General features: G+C 51.4%; 1 protein-coding gene and 1 long non-coding RNA gene across 2 annotated transcripts in view; one reads left to right on the top strand and one right to left on the bottom strand.

The window, feature by feature from the left end:
* Positions 1-1,784: 1,784 nt before the first annotated feature.
* Positions 1,785-18,676, top strand: part of IQSEC1 (IQ motif and Sec7 domain ArfGEF 1) — a 437,145-nt gene continuing 420,253 nt past the window's right edge. The window contains exon 1 of the mRNA XM_077116395.1: positions 1,785-2,074. Within this exon, the coding sequence (XP_076972510.1) occupies positions 1,785-2,074 (290 nt within the window). The remainder of the gene's footprint in view (positions 2,075-18,676) is intronic.
* LOC143646943 (uncharacterized) lies at positions 3,416-6,136 on the bottom strand. Its single transcript, XR_013157761.1, has 3 exons — positions 5,848-6,136; positions 5,055-5,109; positions 3,416-3,529 (listed from the first exon to the last, which is right to left on the bottom strand). It is a non-coding gene; the product is annotated as an uncharacterized LOC143646943 (long non-coding RNA).

Below are 18,676 nucleotides of genomic sequence, written 5' to 3'. Positions count from 1 at the left end.
GGTTCCTGGCAGATTTATAAAATGAAAAAAAATCTTTGAATAGGATTGTAAAGATAATGATGTATTTTAAATGTATACAGTGAAGTGGTAAGCACCTTTACCCATACTCCCTCCCACCCCGTCACATATAGGATGCAATAGAATTGTGCTTTGCATAAGATGAGAGGATTTATAAAAAGAATATGAATTTATAAAAAGAATATGAATATTTGAAAAAGAACATGAATTTCTAGAGCACTGCACGTAGCCAAGTGATGAGTTAGGAATTTTCATTCAGTGCGGTGAATGAAACTTTATCCTGAACTGGAATTTGAGGGTGGATCCTAAATGGCCACACAGCTGTTCTCTCCCTCTCCATAGGCCCCACCCAGGCCACACCTGAGGGAGAGGGTATGGCCCAGCAGAGGTTGGGGGTCTCTCCATACCAACCTCAGCGTCTCCTGGAGATGGAGGGATATGGGAAAATATGGGCACCCGAGTCAAGAATCTGTGACCAGCCGGCAACGCAATGCCTGCATAAAAAACACACCATCCCAAAGGGAATGGCAACATTTTAGAAACTTATGAGATGTAGCTAAAGCTTTACTCAGAGGTAAATTTATAGACTTAAATGGCTTTGGATGAGAACAAGAGACCATGAATAACCTAACCTTTTCAATCAAGAAGTCAGAAAACTAACAATTTAATCCCAAAGAGTATTGGACTATGAATATTACAAATTTTTTTTTGGGGGGGGGGGTCCAAAGTCTGAGAAAACAAAAATCGCTAATCCTCACGATGATGTGTATCTTACAGAGGAGGAATGTGTTTGTCTCAGAACAAACTGCCTGAGGTCTCAGCGCCAGAGCCAAGGTCGCGGTTGTTAGGGCCACCCAGGGCCCCGTCTGCGGGCAGGTCAGCTCGGGAACCCCGGGATGTGAGTGTAGTGGCTCCACCGCAGAGGCACGCTGGAGCCTTGCGGGTCTGGATCGTGGAAAGGATAGTCTCGGAAATATGTCTTGCACTCGCAACTGCAAAACAAACCCTGTTTTGCAGTAGATTGAATTAGGTTTAGGAAAAAAAAAACAAGTCAAAGTTCTCCTGAGTTTATTATTTATTTTCCTAATGAGCGCTTTCCCCCAAATCGTCGGCTGGGGGGACGTAGATGGCTTTTGCGGAATTTCTTCCGATTACGCTTATACATCCGAGCCGACGCAGGGCGGAGGGCGCGGGAGTCGCGCGCGGGGCGAAGCGGAGCTGCGGGGCGTGGCGGGCGCGGGCGGCCGGGGCGCGAGCCCGAGGGGCGGTTCGGTGGGTGGGCGGCCGCGAGGTGGCGGCGGCGCGGGGCGGGCGCGGGGCCGGCGGCGCCCGCCCTCGCTCCTTCCCTCCCTCCCGCCACCTCCTCCCGCGCCGGCCGCTCGGGCTCCCGCTCCCCCTCGCGTCGCAGCCGGCACTTTGCAAAACTCCTCGGCCGCCCGTGGCGGCCGCAGCTCCGCGCCCGGCCCGCGCGGACGCGTCCGTGGGGGGCAGCCGGCGGCCGAGCCCGGCGCGGCCGCGGCGCGGGGAGCAGGAAGCTAGGAAGCGCCGGGGGCGGGCACAGGCGGAGGCGGGAGCCGCGAGCCGCGCGAGCCGGGAGCCGGGAGCCGAGGCGGGGCCCGCGCCAGCCCCGCGCCGCCGCGCCCCCCCCCCCCCCAACCCCGGGCCGAGCCCCCAGCGCTGCCGTCCCCGCCGCACAGCCATGGCGGCCCCGCCGCCGCCCCGCTGTCGGTTCGCCTGAGGCGCGGCCCGGCCGCCGGGCGGGGACCATGGCCAGCGCCGCCGAGCCCCCCAGCAAGGCGGCCGAGTACCTGCAGGAGCTGACCCGGATCGTCGCGGCACAGCAGGAGCTGTTGGCGCGCCGGCGGCGGCGCATCGAGGAGCTGGAGCGCCAAGTGGCGCGGCTGAGCCGCGAGAACGCCGGCCTGCTGGAGCGGCACCGGCGACACCTGGCCGCGTGCGCCCGCCGCCCCGACCCTCGCTCGAGCCAGGCCCTGGGGCCCTGCCCCGGCTCGCAGCCACTCGGCGCCATCCCGGAGCTCGGCAGTCGCCGGGACAAGTAAGCGTGGGCCGGGAACGGTGGGCGGGTAGGGGACGCGTGAACTTCTCCGAGGGCCCCGCGCTCCCCTCGGAGCCCGGCGGGGAGGCGGGCGGCAAGCGGGGAGCGCGCCTGGCCGGGGGAGCGCTCCGCCCGTCCGGAGGACCCCCGGGCGCTCCCGCAGACACCACTCGTCCCTCGGCGGGGTCGCTGCCCGGAGCTGAGACCCGGCCTCGGGCGAGGACTGGGCTGCCTGGGAGAAGAGCTCCAACGCTCGCTGCCCGGCGCACCCATCGGCCCGGCTCCCCGCCGACCGAGAAGCTCCGATGCGGGATCCAGTGTCGCCGCGCGGGGCGGGCCGGGGCGCAGACCTGGTGGCTCTGGGCAGACGGGCCAGATCTCCGGAGCCCGAGACCCCGCAGGGGAAGGAGCGCGGCCAGGCGCAGATCCCGCCTTCCAGCGGGCCTGGGGCACCTGCCGGTCGCGATCCCTCTGGCGTGGACTCTGCGCTGCGCCCAGCCGGGGAGCGCGCCGCGCCCTCCTCCCCGGACGCCTCGGGCTTTTCCTTCGTGGGCTCGGAGCTGATAGCCCGCCCGCCTCGCCGGGAGATTACCCGGGCTATTTCGGACCGGGGATTAAGCTGGGGACAGGGGTGGGAGCGCGATTGCCCAGCCGCTGTTCTGGGTCCCGGCGTCCCGGCGGAGCTGCCCGTTCGCCTTCGTTGGGTGCCCAAGCCGGGCGTTGCTGAAGTCCCGGTCCCCATCTGGGGTGAGGCGAGGGGACGCGGGGTTCCAGGGTGACACTTGGCTACGGTTCCTGTGTGTGTTCTGTCCTCCCGCCAGCCTCTGTCTTCAGGAGCACCTCGCCCTCATTCCGTGGTTTGGGCTGGGACAGACGGAGAAAAACAGTGTGTGCCCTGGGGGGTGGGGGGTGGGGGAGTGGTGGGTGCAGCAAGCTTCAGGACAAGCTTCCTGGGAGGCTCCAGGGCAGAGATGATTGGAAGGGGAAGAGGGGTTAGCCCTGATGCTCAAATTCCTGGGTAGGGGGCTTTCCAGGTGGGGCTGTGTGCAGGCTCTGGCCCTCCCCCCCTGCCACGATGCTGCATACCCACCCCCCCCACCCCCACCCCCCCCCCGCCTCTAGCAGCCACTTCTGGGCTGCTGGGTGAGGTCTCTGAAGGAGGAGAGCTGTGAAGAGGGGCTGAGATGTGGGTGAACTTGGTGGCTTTCTGCCAGGCCCAGGTGGCTGACTCCCTCTTTCTGTAAAACTGGGGAGGCAGTGATGAGCTGTGGGGATAGCTGGCCACGGGTGTCACTGTGAGAAAGCCGAGATCCCACTGATGGGCAATCTCTGCCTCCCTGCGCCCTGCCTCTGGCTTGCTGCCATCTCCGATACCCCCTTTGACACTCGATCCCTTCCACGGGAGTTGTGTGTCACCTCTGTGCTGGTCCCAGGGGTCCTCCCCATTGCAGGGACCTGAAAGAAAATTGAGGGGCTGCCCAGTTAAAGTACTCAGCAGCTTTGGGAGGTGACACCATGGCAGGGAGGCTTTTTGTAGGAAACAGTGACACACGTTGGTTGGCAGGCACCTCACAACACCTTCCCCAGGGGATGGAGTCTTTTGGTTTTTTTTTTCCTTCCCTTCAAAGTCACCCCTGGTGACCAAGCGGCACACTTGGTCGCATGCACGCGAAGGTGGCCTTTAGGGATGGGGCTGGCTGGACATGAGGCTACTGGGACTTGGTTACAGAAGCCCCTGGCTTTTTCTCTATCTGGATATGGCCAAAGCCTGCTATCAAATCTTTTTTTTCCGTGTGGGCGGGCTCCAGGAATCGAATCCTGGTCTCTGGCATCGCAGGCGAGAACTCTGCCACTGAACCACGGTTGCCGGCCCGATCAAATTCTCTTTTAAGAAAAGCAGGGTAGCAACAAGTCCTCAGGCCAGGTTCTAGGTGGAAGGGAGAGTCTTCATCCTGCACACCAAGCGCCTGGGGTTCTTTCTAAGATGCAGATTCCCTTCTGCTCTGGGATAGGGTCTGGGGAGCCTGTATTTCCAGCCAGCTTCCAGGACGTGCGGATGCTGCTGGGTCTTAGACGAGGAACTAGCACATTAGCGGTAACTAGGGGTTCCCTTCAAGATGAAGAGTGCCAGCCCCATTTTCCATCATCTACTTACTCCCCAGCTTTTGGGGGAAGTGGGGAGAATGCTGGAGCTGCCTTGGGTCTGGGGGCAGCATGCTCCCCTCATATACTTGAGGCTCTGGGTCCATGGATGCTGTGGGGGGAATGAAGTGGGCGGCCAGTCGGTAGACTGCGGATGACCCACCCCATGAGATCAGCCAACTTTTGCTAAGTGCCTACTGTATGCAGAGCCATCAGTGATATACTTGGAGACACAAAGGGAAGAGAGAAGAAAGGCAGAGGACAGACGCTACGTAGAGAACAGACACATTGGGTGCATGTGCCAGCTCGGCACTTTCCTGCTGGACCACTGGGGCAGTCCCACCGCCTGCTTCCCTTACCCTGACTTGTTTGGCTGCCCATGATGGAGGCAGGGTCTGGATGTGTGAGCTTCTTGAGGCTGGCGGGGCAGCGCAAGGTCATCGCGTCCGTATTTACTGGTTTCTGGGTGACTAGGCTCAGAGTTTCCCCTCCTGTTGATGTGCCCACCCTTGGGTGCCTGCTTGTGGGCCCCCTTGGCTGCAGAGAGTGCCCGTTTCGAGGAGAGTCTGGGGAGTGTGCCGGGCCTTCCAGCTGCTCCAGCCCAAGTTGGGAAGCCCCCTGCCTCTGCCAACATGTGGGCAGGACATCCCCATATGTCCGGAAGGTACAGTGACTCTTTAGGTTGCATCCAGTTAGACACAATTGGGAGGTCATTGAACAAGCTCGCCCTGGACCTAGCCCAAGCCGCCCTGGGAACCCAGAACTTTCCCAGAAAGAGCAGCCCTTGGAAGGAGGAGTGAGCACCTTGGAAACTTTTCAGGACAGAACCCTTTCAAACCTTTCTCAGAAGGTCATCTTTTGTGCCTCAGCCATCATCCAGAATTCTTTTTCAGCTTTGGGAAAAACAGGAAAGAAATAGCGTGCCTTAGATTACTGTGCTTTCCTTTAGAAAAGAAGCTTGAACTTCTAGCAGGTGCAACTGATGACGAACATACGTCATCAATTCTGGGGGAACAAATGAGGGGTGGGCGCCCTGCTCCGAAGGCTTTGCACTGACCAACTCGTTTAGCTGTCGTGCCACCCCCTGTGGGGCACGCACAGATGCTCCTGTTTTATGGATGTGGACACTGAGGCTCAGAGAGGTCCCATGACTTGCCTAAGCTGCTCCTCCTGGTGCCTGTTGGCACCAGGGCTCAGGGCCCTGCTCTTCTCCACCCTGCCCGGGCCCTTCTTACTGTCAGATCATCAGCCAACCGTCAGCCCATCTTGTGGGATCCTGTGGGATTCCTGACCAGTAATACTGGAGAAGGCCCAGCACGGGTGGTTTCTGTCCTGCCATGTGGGACCTTGTCACTGAGCAGGGCTCTCGGTATCACGTGATGGGGCAGCAGGGAGGGGGCAAAGGGTGAGCCCCTTCCAGACTTTGATCCTTCAGGGTTCCCCGGGCAGAAGTGGACATTTGTCTAAAGAAGCCGGGATGGAGCCCCGAGGAGCGGCCTCCCTTGCATTCCGGGCCCCTCCATCCGTCCAGTTGTGTCACATCACTCAGGAGAGGACGTTGTTCTGAAGCTCTGGGTCGGTGACTCACTCTGGGGGAGGTTTCCAGTGGCATTTGGTCTCTGTTGACTTACCAAACAGGCACTCTTCCTGGGCTGGTGGTGACATTAGCTGTGACGGTGGTGCATCCGTTTGGAAAGAAGCTGAATAGATGGCCGGGAAAGAGGGGGTGACAAGAGAAGATGGGATTGTCTTAATTGGCAGCAGGCTGATGACGCAGGAAGCTGTATTTGTGAGGGTCCTAGCCGGGAGTCTCCAATAAGTGACTTATTCTTCAGAGCAGGTGGGCAGTACCAAACATGTGGTTTAGTGGCTGACGATTTGGAGGTGCTTAAATCCCACATCTCCTTTTCCTCCTCTTAGTAAACAGTTGGGAGCTGTGTATGAGCTGAGAGAGGCCAGCGGGGTTTTTCTCTGGTCTTGTGAGCATGGTGGAGAGGGCCCCCCCGAGGAGGGAGATAACATGTTCAGGCTGTAATTAAAGAATGTTCTTGTTCTCCCAGTTAAGATAAAGACTTGTATCCATTGCTGGGGAGAATGTCCCTAAGTCAGGGATGAGCTGCAGCCGTGCTTATGGAAACTTGTCTTGGTTGGACAAAATGTATTTAACTCCAAGGAAGCGAGGCAAGCAATTATTTTTCCAGCAGATGGTGAAGTCCACAGAAAGACGAAGGGAATGTTTCTCTGAAACTAGGCAAGTTGTGGTTTTACAGCCTGGAAGATAAATCACGCAATGCTTCTTTATCTAGCCCAGGTGGAGAGAAGCCGTGAGCTGTGCTGTTTGTGTGAAATGAAGTTGAGACCTGTTCTTGTCGCTGCATGAATTTGCACGTCCTCTTTCCAGGTTTGGGCCTTTCACGAACCTGCAGAGATCCTGGGCTAGTGACAGGACGAAGGGGAGGTGTGAGCTTTTGGACGCACTGAGAAGTTGCGGAAGCATGCATTTAGCTGTTTGGGGACGGGAGTGTTTTTGCCAGCTGGGTGGCGGGTTTTTGTCTGTGACATTGTTTGCCTGCTGATTAGGTTTTTTGGTGTCCTGCTTTTTTTTTTTTTTTTTTTTTTTCTGTAAGAAGGAGCCATACTCTGCATTCTTTCTTAAATCCCCTTCCTAGCTCCTCGGGATAAGACGTACCCACGTAATTGCCACCAAATAGCAGAAGAAACAAACTACAGGGACTCCACGAAAACTGGACTCTGGGAAAGTGGCTTGACCTCAGTGAAGTAGGACAGGAGCTATAGAGGAGGCTGGAAGGCCATCTGGGGCCACATTTGGGGTCTGGAAACTCCGAGGGCCTCAGATCTGCCATCCCCACCCCCGGCTAGTGTTGACCTGCAGCTGGCATTTCCCCAACTGTAAATTAGGCTTACCCTATAAGCATCAGTTGGCATTTAGAGGCAGCCAGACCTTTGGAGTATGAATCCTTCCTTTGCGTGGGGCTTTTATTTCAGTAGGATGTGCCACTTTGATTATTTAAACTAAAAAAAAAAAACCTCAACTTTTCATTTTTAAATATTTTCCTTTTTAAAAATTAATATATATGTATTTATTATATATATTAATTTGTCCCAGGAACCAGGCCCAGCACTTCAAACACATTATTGCCCCCTTTATTTATTAACAGTCCCTGGCTGCTATTCACATGTGATTGCACTCCCCTGCTCCCTCTGCTTGGAGACATGTCCGCGTGGGGTACCTACATTCCAAAGCTCAGGATGGTAGGGTTGTGGGACTGGACCACGATAGGACATTTTTAGGTGCTGTTCCGGTGGAGGAAGCAGACTTCCCTGGGGCATCCATAAAGGCTTCCTGGAGGAAGTGACATTGGAACCGTGGTTGGACAAGCAAGAGGAAGCAGGAGGATGGCATCAAGGCAGGTGAAACATATGTGGAAGTTCAGCGGTGAGAAGGAGCGTGATGTGTCTGGGGTGGAGCATCATCCAGTGCTGTCCAGGGGAAAGCTGGACAAGGTGAAGGTCGCACAGGCCAGCCCAAGGCACTTGCTTAGAACCCGCATTTCATGCTTTGGGGAATGTGAACAAGACTGGCTCCTCCCCTCCCAAGCTGTCCGAGCCCTGTTGCAATGCTTGGCTTTCCCTCCTGGGGGAGGAAAGGTTCACAAAAAGCAGGGCAGACAGACTTGCCTGCTGTTTTGCACCTAAATGGGGAATGCTTTGATTATAATCAGATTAATGGTAATGACAGAGCCTGTTCCAGGTGCTGTGTGTTGACCAACCCCACTACGTTTCCCAGGTTAAAGCTCTAGGCCCATGACGGGTGTGAGCTGTGATCATCCCACTTTGCAGATGTGAAAACTGAGGCTGAGAGAGAGTTAGTGATTTGCTCAGGGTCACCCAGTGGCGGAGGCGGGGTTTGCACCCAGGTCTATCTCCAGAGCCCGTGCAGTGTATTCCCACAGTGGACTGCTTAAAAGCTATCGGTTGTGCTTTGAGAAACATTTGGAGCCATTTCTTGCTGTGGTATGATCCACTCACCTGGATGCTTGGCTTCAGGAAACCAGAATTAGCTCCAGCTTCATCATCCTGGAATCAGCAGCTTTTCCTTTAGAGCTTTTCCTTCAGATTTGACCTCTCACTTGCTACCTGGGCTGCCTTGAAGGAGTCGTTTTACCTCCTGGAGCCCAAGTCTCTTTCCATCAAATGGCACTGATGGCACCGCCTCATGGGTAGACTGCCAGCATTAGATGTGGGGCATGTATGGGGAGGGGCTTTTTGAATGAATTGGTCCGTCTTCCCCCTCCTGGAAAGCCAACCCAGGCATTTTCATATGTATTCATTCATCCAAGACCTACTTGGAGGGCGGGCCACGGTGGCTCAGCAGGCAGAGTTCTCGCCTGCCATGCCTGAGGTCTGGGTTCGATTCCTGGTGCCTGCCCATGAAAAGAAAAAAAAAGGAAAAAGACCCACTTGGGGACGGGGTCATATTGAGCGATTGGGATTTGTGCCCAATCATCTCAGGGTTATATTGAGCAATTGGGATTTGTGCCCAGTCTTCTGGCCCGGCCCCTGATTCCTTGTTGAAGCACCATCAGGTGCTTAATACCCCACTTGCCCTGCGTACGTCCTTGCATAAAGAGAATCAAGGGACCTGGACCAAGCCTTGTTTATTTGAACTCCCAGGAACAGAGTTTATACCCAGGGGCCGAAGACAGGGGCTTCTGAGGAGCATATCATTGAATTGGGCAGGTCTGGGGGACCCTCTCATGGCAAGTTATTTGCAACTTGCCTGTGAAGTGTTTGGCATGCCTGGAAGGAGGTGTTTGGTAAAATCCCAGCGTTTTCCTGAATGGCCTCAGTGTTGCAAGGGAAAAATACTCAGCACATGTGCCGTGGTATCGGCTGGCAGCCTGTAGGATCTCCTTATGGGGCATGAATGAGATTCGTGGATGGTCTGCAGGGGGTCTGGGAATATCCTGGATTTGAACGTGAATTTGGAGTTACCCATGTGGGAAAACCAGTGATCGAACCTCCAGGGAGGGTTCCTGGCCTTGAGACCTGGTTCTTCTACTTCGTCCTCGTTGGCATGTTAAATGAACCTCTCTGGTCTCAGTTCCCTCATCTCTCAGAGGCGGACAATGACAGATGGGCAGAGGGAGCAGGGCCGTGTAGTTCCAGGAGGGATTTGGTTTCAGTTGAAGGTGATGAGAAGTCCCTGGAGGGACGTGATTCAGTGTAGGTATGGACAGACCTCTGGCCCCTGGGGGTGGCAGGGACACCGGCGGGTAGGAGGCCCCTGCAGTGCTGCATGGGGTAGATGCTGGGAGCTTGGCCTGGGGGGAGCTGGTGGAAGTGGGGAGACGCACTTAGGTTTGGGATAAAATGAACTGTAGTCCCAGTCCTGTCCTTTCTCCTCAATAATCACTCGTCCAGATGGGAAGGAGAGATAATTGCTTCACCAGAAGGGAAAGGCTCCAGATGGGAGAATGCCATGTCAGTCTTTGTGCCTGGAGTGATTCTTGGAACTGTGAGTGAGTGGAGCCGGCTGGCGTCACCGGACCCTGCCTCGATCCCCCCCCGACCCAGGCTAGCCTTGCGTCGTCACACTTATCCTTCTGCAAGAGCAGCCCCAGCAGGGGCCCTCCCCTCACAGCTGGGGGCTCTCCTTGACTCCTGGTCAATGACGTGTGTCTTACATGGGCAGTGGTCAGAATGCGGACCCTGGAGCCTGGACACCAGCTTTGGGTCCTAGCCCAGATCTTCTTTGGCCAGTTGCTTAGCCTCTCCAGGTCTCAGTTTCCTCACTTATAAAAAGAAGATATAAAGCATCAGCTGCCTTATAGAGAAATTGTGAAGATTAAATCCCTAGTTATGTAAATGCTCCAGTACCCCCTTACATGTCGTAGCTTGTATCATTATGGTTCCCTCTTTCTAAGTTAAGGAGAAATGTGGTGTTTTAGAAAGGTCATGGATTTTGAGTTAAAAGACCCGGGTTTTGATATTTTATTTGTCTAGTATCTCTCTATCCATGCATCTTTTTGCACATTTAACTTAGCTGATTTGGAGTCTTAACCCCTTTGTAAGTTGTGCAATCCCAATCCCTTTTAACCCTCACAGTTCCTCTTTGCTCATAGTAAAGTTGTGGAGACTTAATAGTATTAAAACCAAATGGAAGCATGACCCCCCAAAAGCAGGACCTCTGCAAAGTTCCACCCTCTCTGCACATGTTCTCACCTCTGTCTAGCCTTCTTTCATCCAGCTCAGTGGTTCTCAGACTTCAGGTTATGTAAAATTAATGAGGCTAAAAGGGATGTCCAGGGTAACCCGCCCAGTTTTTACCCTATAGGTTCATCTGCTTGTCCTGCATGGGCTAAGGACTCCCCAGGTGCCAGTGTGCTGGGGCTTCACCGCCACAAGCTGTTCCCATTTAACAGAAGAGCCTGAAGGGCTGCTGTGATACCCAGGTTAACTATGGGAGCAAAAGTATTTTGAAAATCTGAATCATTGTACAAAGGAATGTCTCTTCATCTAGAAACAGCATGTAAAAGATCATTACCACCCCTGGTCAATAACCAGTAATAACAACCGCGATGACTCATTCGCTGGCCACTCTGTTTGATAGGTACCGTTATTATCTTCTTTGGACTGAAGGAAACTGAGGCACACAAGTCACACAGCTTAGGAAGCAAACATCGTGGGCTATTGCCAAGCAGAGTCTGGGGTCCAAGGAATAAATCTGGGTCCCATGGTTAGATAGGACTTCGAAGTGGGGAACAAGATTGCCATGTGCTGTCGGGCACGTTGTGTCCTGCACAAGGGCATTCAGCTGAGAGGATGAGTGGGAGAGGGGTGGGGTGGGGGTGGGGGTGCTAAATCTAGCTAATACTCTGCTTACCATGTACCAGGAGGAAAAGGCAGGAGAGCCCCTAAGGCAGAAACGGTGGGAAGGTTGTGGTTGGAGCAAGGATCAGCCAAGCTCATCCCCATCAGAGCTATTGTCCTATCTAAACATTTTAGGGAAGCTTTTTCTTGTCTTTGTGTGGAATCATACTTTGTATGATTTCAGCCCTTATAAGCTTATTGAGACTTGTTTTATGTACTAAATATATGACCTAACCTGGAGAATGTTCCATGCACAGTAGAGAACAATGTGTATTCTGCTGTTGTTGAGTGGTGTGCTCTCTGTTGAGCTGTCTGTTAGGTCTAGTTGGTTTACAGTGCTGTTCAAGTCTTCTGTCTTAATGTTCTTAATATTTTGTCTGCTTGTTCTGTAATGAAAGTAGAATATTGGAGCCCCAACTATTATTGTTGAATTGTCTATTTCTCCTGTTTCTGTCAGTTTTCATGTCAGGTATTTTGGGTTCTATTGTTTGGTGCATTTATGTTTGTTATTGTTATGTCCTCTTGATGGGTTGTCATTATAAAATGCCTTTTTCTGTGTTCCGTAGCAATTTGTTTCTTAAAATCTATTTTGTCTGATACTAATATAGCCACTTTAACTCTCTTTTGGTAATGATTTATCTTTTTACTTTCAATTTGTTTGTGTCGAGTCTTAAGTGAATCTTTTGTAGATAGCATGTAGTTGGATTGTATTTTCTTTTTATCCAGTCTACCAGTCTCTGCCTTTTGATTGGAATCTTTAATCAATTTGCCTTTAATGTAATTACCAATAAGGTAAAATTTACATCTTCAATTTTGCTATTTGTTTTCTCTGTGTCATATCATTTTGTTCTACTACTTCTCCATTATTCTCTTCTTTTGTGTTAAACACATTATTTTCAAGGACACCATTTTAATTCCCTTGTTTCTTTTACTCCATAGGGTTCCCTTCTAGACCCTAATAAAACTTGTTCCAGAAACTAGAATGTCCCCTTCACCCTTTCCTCACCCAGAGAGAGAGAGAGAAGGAAGGAACTGGACAAGAAATTTGGGCAATGGAGCTCCCAAGCTGCAGGCCTCAGGGTAGGAAGCTGCCGAACAGGGCGACTGGTACATGGGTGTGTGCCCCAGGTAAGCTGGGTGGGCACCACAGAAACCAACCCGGAAGCTCCCTGGGACGAGGAGATTGAATTCATTGTCTCTGCTCTTTCTAGAAGGGGCCCTCCCTCAGGGTAGGTTTTAATGAATATGTGTAGAAGTAATGCATGAATGAATGAATCAGTCAGTCTCAGTGTTCTTGTTATCTATTGCTGTGTAATAAATGACTCCAAAATTTATGGCTTCAAACCCCAACCATTTTATTATATCTTGAGATTTTACGGGACGGGGTTGTCTGGGTGAGTCCTCTGATCCATGTGTTTCAGTGAAGTCACTTGGTGGCTTCACCTGGTGGGTGGTCTGGTCTGGAAGGTCCAAAACGGTTTCGCTCACGTGTCTGGTGTCTTGCAGAGATAGCTGAAAGACTGGACTCTGTGGGGACTGCTGGCTGGACTGGGGTGCCCACCTGTGGCCTGCTTGGCATGGTGGTCTCTGGATAATTGGGTTTCTTACATGGGGGCTCAGGGACCCCCGAGAGAGTGTCCTGGAAGACTCAAGCGGGGATTGTAACGTTTCTTATGACTCCACCTTGGGAGTCCCAGATCATCGCTTCCACCACAGCCTAATGGTCAGGCAAGTCACCAGGCCAGGCCAGGCTCAAGGGGAAGGAAATTAAATTCTTCCTTGGGAGGACGAGCAAAGCTTTGCAGTCATCTTTAATCTACCACTAAATTAGTTTGCTCAGACCGCGTTCTGACGCTTTCCCACATGTGAGACTGACAGAGGCTCCCCTCGGGGCTGGCCTGCAGATGGGGCCAGCTTTTACCGCTGTCTGTCTGAGATGTCACAGCCTCTGGGATGACAGTCCCTAAGCTGTGACCAGCCTGTGCAGGATTTCATTCAGTGGCAGCTGCTGTGTCGGATGGGCATTTTTCTTCTACAGTCCATCAGGAGACCTGTGCCACGGAGCTGGGCGGGTGTCACCGGCCCGTTTGCTGACCCGGGACTTGGGTGGGTGGCCATTCTCTTCTGCATCCCTCCTACTCTGAGCTGCATTTTTGAACTCCTGTCATAGGGCGAAGCAGCCCAAACATGCAGGGAACGGTAAAGGGGTCCAGAGGCAATCACTGCTGCATTTTGGTGTTCTTTTGTATGCTGTGTGGCGGGGTCACATTTCATTATTTTTCCATGTGAGTGGCCCATTATTGCAGCACCATTTGTTGAATTTTTGACTTGTTTAATGTGTTTTTGATAACTGCAGTGAGTAAAAGCGCCGGCTTCTTTCTCGTTCCTGCCTGGCCACACCCTCTCCCCCCAACAGCCTGGTGGATCAGAGATGCATTGGGCAGCCTGGCTCCTGCCTGGGGATGTTATCATTTTCTGGGTGCATGGGACCTCCAGGGGCCAGACAGGTACACCCTCATCCTGCCTGGGGACCTCAGGAGGGTCACTGAGGAGGTTGTCATACAGGGAGGTGTGTCTCTAAGAGCCTTTGGAAAGATGCTGTGGAGTGAGCTGGGGCCTGGGCCTGTTATGTGCCAAGCAAGCCAGAACTATCCATTGTCTCTCTCTTTTTATTATGGGGACAGATGGTGACATATTTTATGGTGACCCTAAAATCTGTCATTTTAACCATTTATAAGTGTGCAAATTCACTGGCATTCGTTGATTTGACAGTGTTGTGCTAGTATCACCACCATCCATCGCCAAAACTTTCATCGCCCCAAACAGAAAGTCTGTGCCCATTAAGCGCTAACTCCGCATTGCCCCTCAGCCACACCGACAGCCCCTAGCAACCTCCACTCTGCTTTCTGTCTTAGCGAAATTGCTTGTTCTAGATATTTCCTGGAAGGGGAATCATACAGTATTTGTCCATATGTGTCTGGGCTGTTTCACTCAGCATAATGTCTTCAGGGTTCATCTGTGTTGTTGCTTATTATCAGTACGTCATTCCTCTTCATGGCTGAGTAATATTCCACTGTATGGGTAGACCACATTTTGTTTATCCATTCATCTGTTGATGGATGCTTGGGTGGCTTCCACGTTTGGGCTGTTGTGAATAATGCTGCTACAAATATCGGTGTGCAAGTATCCATCCGAGCCCCTGCTTTCCATCCTTTTGGACATATACCTAGAAGTGGGATTGCGTGGTCACATGGGAATTCTATGTTTAACTCTTTGATGAAGCACCAGTTTTCTGCAGTGGCTACACGGTTTTACCTTCCCATCAACAGTGCCTCCCTCTCTTTTGATTCCTTTGCCTTTCTAGCTCATTGTAGATGGAGACCCAGGAGTATTTCTCCTGCTCATGATCCACCCTGGGTGGGCGGCCTGGTGCCTGCTTGTGTGTATCCATCCTGCGCTGCCACTCACTTCATTAGGATGCTGTGTTCCAAGCCTCCATGCCTTTGCTTGGGCTCTTCCCTCTTCCTAAAATGTCTTTCCCACAGCTCCGTTCCTGCCTTTTGAAACCTGCCCACCTGCCTCCAGTCTCAGAAATTGCTCATGATTTCTAGACATTTTCCAGTAAGTCTTCTCTTTGCATTTCTTCTCTTGGTGCCCCTCCAAGAGCCTCCACCCTCCACCCCATGCTGCCTTACATCACTTGCCTGGGTGCTGGCCTCTCTCCTCTACTGGGGCTCCTCGATCAGCAGCCAGAGCTCTGCAATCCTTCTGATCCCCACATGGCAAAATGCTTAGATTGAAAATACATATTTTAGTAAATCCATGGTCATTAGGTGAACAAGACAAGTAGTGAACAACACAATGTTTTGAGGGACAGGAAGGTGTTAGAACTTCTGTTTCCATTTATTGTTTATTTTCATCTTTTCAGCATCTGTGTTTTTTTTTAGTGGGCTCTTTTACAATATGCCTAACAGCAATGCCGTTGTACCTGTACATTATTTAAAAATATTCATGGATATATTTACTGTGGGGGCATGTTCAGCATTCCTTCTGCTAAGGAAAACTCATCAAAAAAAGCTTGGCAACCAGTGATTTCGTCCAAAGCTGAGTTTTTATTGCTTTTTTTCTGCCAGCAGCTACTTTTCTGGTACAGGGGGGTCTCCAATGTGAGATTGACTGAAATAAGCTTTTACTGAGCCCCCACTATGTGCCAACTGATGGCTTTTTATTGGCACAGCCCCACTTTACAGATGAGGAAACTGAGGATCAGAGAGGTGAAGTGTCTTACCTGGGGTTGCACAGCCAGTAAGTGGCAGGGCCAGACGTGAACCAGGTCTGAGTGACTCCCAAACCAGTGCTCTCTGTATCCTGCCTCTTGTTTTGTGTCCCTGGCTGAGTTCTTAGGTTTTGCTGCCATGGCTGGGCAGTGGGACCCTGGCCTCTGTGTTTCCATGGACTCTGCTAGCTGTAGTCTGCAGGGAGCATGGGAAGTCTCCTCCCTTAAAAAACATGGACGCTCCAGTCTGGGAGGAAAAGCAGCAGCTGGCTAGTGGGGAGCAGCGTCTGGCCGACATGGCTCTCTTGCTTCAGAAATGTGGCCAAAACTCACTCCAGAAGAGCACCGGGCTGGGCAGAGCTGGAGCATCACCCATCTCCCCAAATTTTCTTTCACCAGAGGCCAAAAATCCTGTCCCCTTCGGCTGGAGGAAACCAGAGGTCCGGGGATGGGAAAGGCAGCTTGTGTTTCGTCTTGGACCTCAGCTTTGTGTGAACCGTTTTTCTCTAAGAGGTAGTTTCTTTGATCTCTGCTCTGCACTCAGTAGGCGTTTATAGAGCCTCATTTTGGGCCAGTCTTGAGTGGGTGCTCTGGGTGTTGCGAGGTGGCTGGGGCATTCCTGTCCCTTGGCTGTGTGGCCCGTTCTGTCCACTGCGAGGCTGGCTGAGAGGAGAGCCAGCTGGGAAGACCCCAGGGTTGGACAGGCACGTAGTTTCACCACCCACTTCTCCCTGCCTTTCAGGGACATGGGGTTCCACCTATGCCCCAATATCAGAGGACATTGGCTTTAAAAAAAAATGTGGGAACATATATATATCTCATACGATTTTCCATATTTACTGCTTTTGAGTTTACAATTCAGTGACGTTACTTAATTGGTGGTTGTGCCACGTTCTGCACCATCCATCATCAAAACTGTTCCATCACCCCAAACAGAAACTCTGTGCCTATTAAGCAATAACTCCCCATTCCCTCTCCCCTTGCCCCCTGGTTATCTGTGCTGTGCCACCTGTCTGTGAATTTGCAGATTGAAGGTATTTCATATAAGTGGAATCATGCAATATTTGCCCTCTTGTGTCTGGCCCATTTTACTCAGCATAATGTCTTCAAGATTCATCCACGTTGTCGCATGCATCAGAGCTTCCTTTTTATGGCTGCGTAATATCCCGCTGCGTGGCTGTACCACGTTTTGTGTATCCATTCATCTGTTTGCTGATGGCCACTTGGTTTGCTTCTCTTTTTAAGCAATCATGAATAATGTTGTTAAGAATATTTGTTTGATTATTGTAATGCCTGAAAACATTCTAGGGTGTATTAAGCAGATAATCAGAAAACATTGGCAAAGTCCCCTGAGGGAGGGGAGAAAGAATATGAAACTATCGAACTTTACCATCAGGGTAAAGACCTCATACTGTGTCAAAGTTTAGGGACACCCAAATCAATAGACCATGCCCTCCATCAGGAGGTTTACTCTTGTGAAGCTTATGTAGGTAGCGGAGAAGCTTAGACTACCTATAGACATGCCTAAGAGTTACTTCTGGAGGACCTCTTTTGTTGCTCAGATGTGACCTCAGTCTCTGTAAGCCCAACTCTGAAGTGAAATCATTGCCCTCCCCCCTATGTGGGACTTGACGTCCAGGGGTGAAAGTCTCCCTGGCGATGTGGGAGATGACTTCCAAGATGAATCTAGACCTGGCACTGTGGGATCAACAATTCCATCCTGACCAAAAGGGGGAGAAGAAGTGTAATTAATAAAGTATCAGTGGCAGAGAGAGTTCAAATAGAGTTGAGAGGCTACTCTGGAGGTTGCTCTTAGGCAAGCTTCAGGTAGACCTTGCTACCTATCGTAACCTGCCCACCCCCAACCAGGACCATTCCAGCCAATCCTAAAGAACACCCAGAGCAATATATAAGATTCCACAAGGGCTCCAGGCACTAGAATAACTTTCCAGAAACCTACAACCTCCAGATGGGTCCCTGGTCCGCATAAGTCCTGAAACCTAGAGGGCTCATCCTCTCCAGAACATCAGATAGTTCCATCTCTCTACCCCATATTAGTGACAGACCCTTCCAATATCAAAAATTTAGAATTGCCATAGCCCAAACAACCCTAAAGAGAAATATGGAGAGATCAAAGGTGATGGTGGAATTATACATAGAAGATAGGATTTAACAAGTGAATATGAATGCTGAATCATTATATTGATATCTCTTTTAGTCTCCAGTATTTTATTTTATTTTTACATGGGCAGGCACCGGGAATTGAACCCGGGTCCTCTGGCATGGCAGGCAAGCATTCTTGCCTGCTGAACCACCGTGGCCCACCCAGTCTCCAGTATTTTAGAGCAGCTAGAAGTAAAAACCTAAAATTGTGAAATTGTAACCCATTTTGTAACTCTGAAATATGTTCTCCAACTAATTGTGGTGCTGTGCTTTGAAATTTATAGCTTTTTTGTATATATGTTATTGTTCACAAAAAAAAAGAAGGAAAAAAGGTCGATTGTGACAATAAAAAAAATATTTAAGCCCTGTAGTCTCATCTATTCTGGAGCAGCTAGAAGGAAAAATAGGAGAGGATGGTATGGTAGCCCATGACAATTCTTGGATCTGTCCTGTAATCACTGTTGAAGAGTGCTTTGAAAACTATTGCTTTTTTATTTCTTTGCTTTGTATATACGTTATACTATACAATAAAAAAAAGTTAAAACAAACAAAAAAAAGGAATATTTGTTTGAGTCCCTGCTTTCATTTCTTTGGGGCATATACCTAGAGGAGCTGGCTCTTGATTTCTTTTCAAGGTGAAAGCTTCAGCCAAAACTCCTCAGTTTTTCTCCATGAGTGGTTTTCCTTCTTTGCTTTTGCTTGATTGGAGCAGCTCTGTCCCTCCCCCTGTGTGAACTGGTGGCTGCTGCTTTCTGTCCAGTGCTTGGGCTCCTGGACTAAAGAGGAGACCTCACCCACACCCTGCCATGCACTTCAGGGAACTGTGACGAGGTCCCACACCGCTGCCTTGAGCTTGGCTTTTTGTCTGGCCAGACCGGTGTTGGGTCATCAGTGTGTTTCAGGCTGCTTGATTCCATGAAGAGGTCAAGGGCCGTGGTGCTGGGATTGAACACTGTCAGCCTTCAATCTGCAGTTACCAAATGGGTTTGGTGTAAAAAAGAAAAAACTGCTGAGGCAGTGGGTTCACGCAGATATGGGTTCCGTCCTTAGCAGCCTCGGAATGTGCCCTCACCTGTAAACTGGGCGGAGAACAGTGCCTCCCTGGTGGGATAGAGCCAGTACAGCCC

This window comes from Tamandua tetradactyla, chromosome 9 (assembly GCF_023851605.1).
Source record: "Tamandua tetradactyla isolate mTamTet1 chromosome 9, mTamTet1.pri, whole genome shotgun sequence".
Classification (NCBI taxonomy): Eukaryota; Metazoa; Chordata; class Mammalia; order Pilosa; family Myrmecophagidae; genus Tamandua; species Tamandua tetradactyla.
This window is presented reverse-complemented; position numbering and strand designations above follow the sequence as displayed.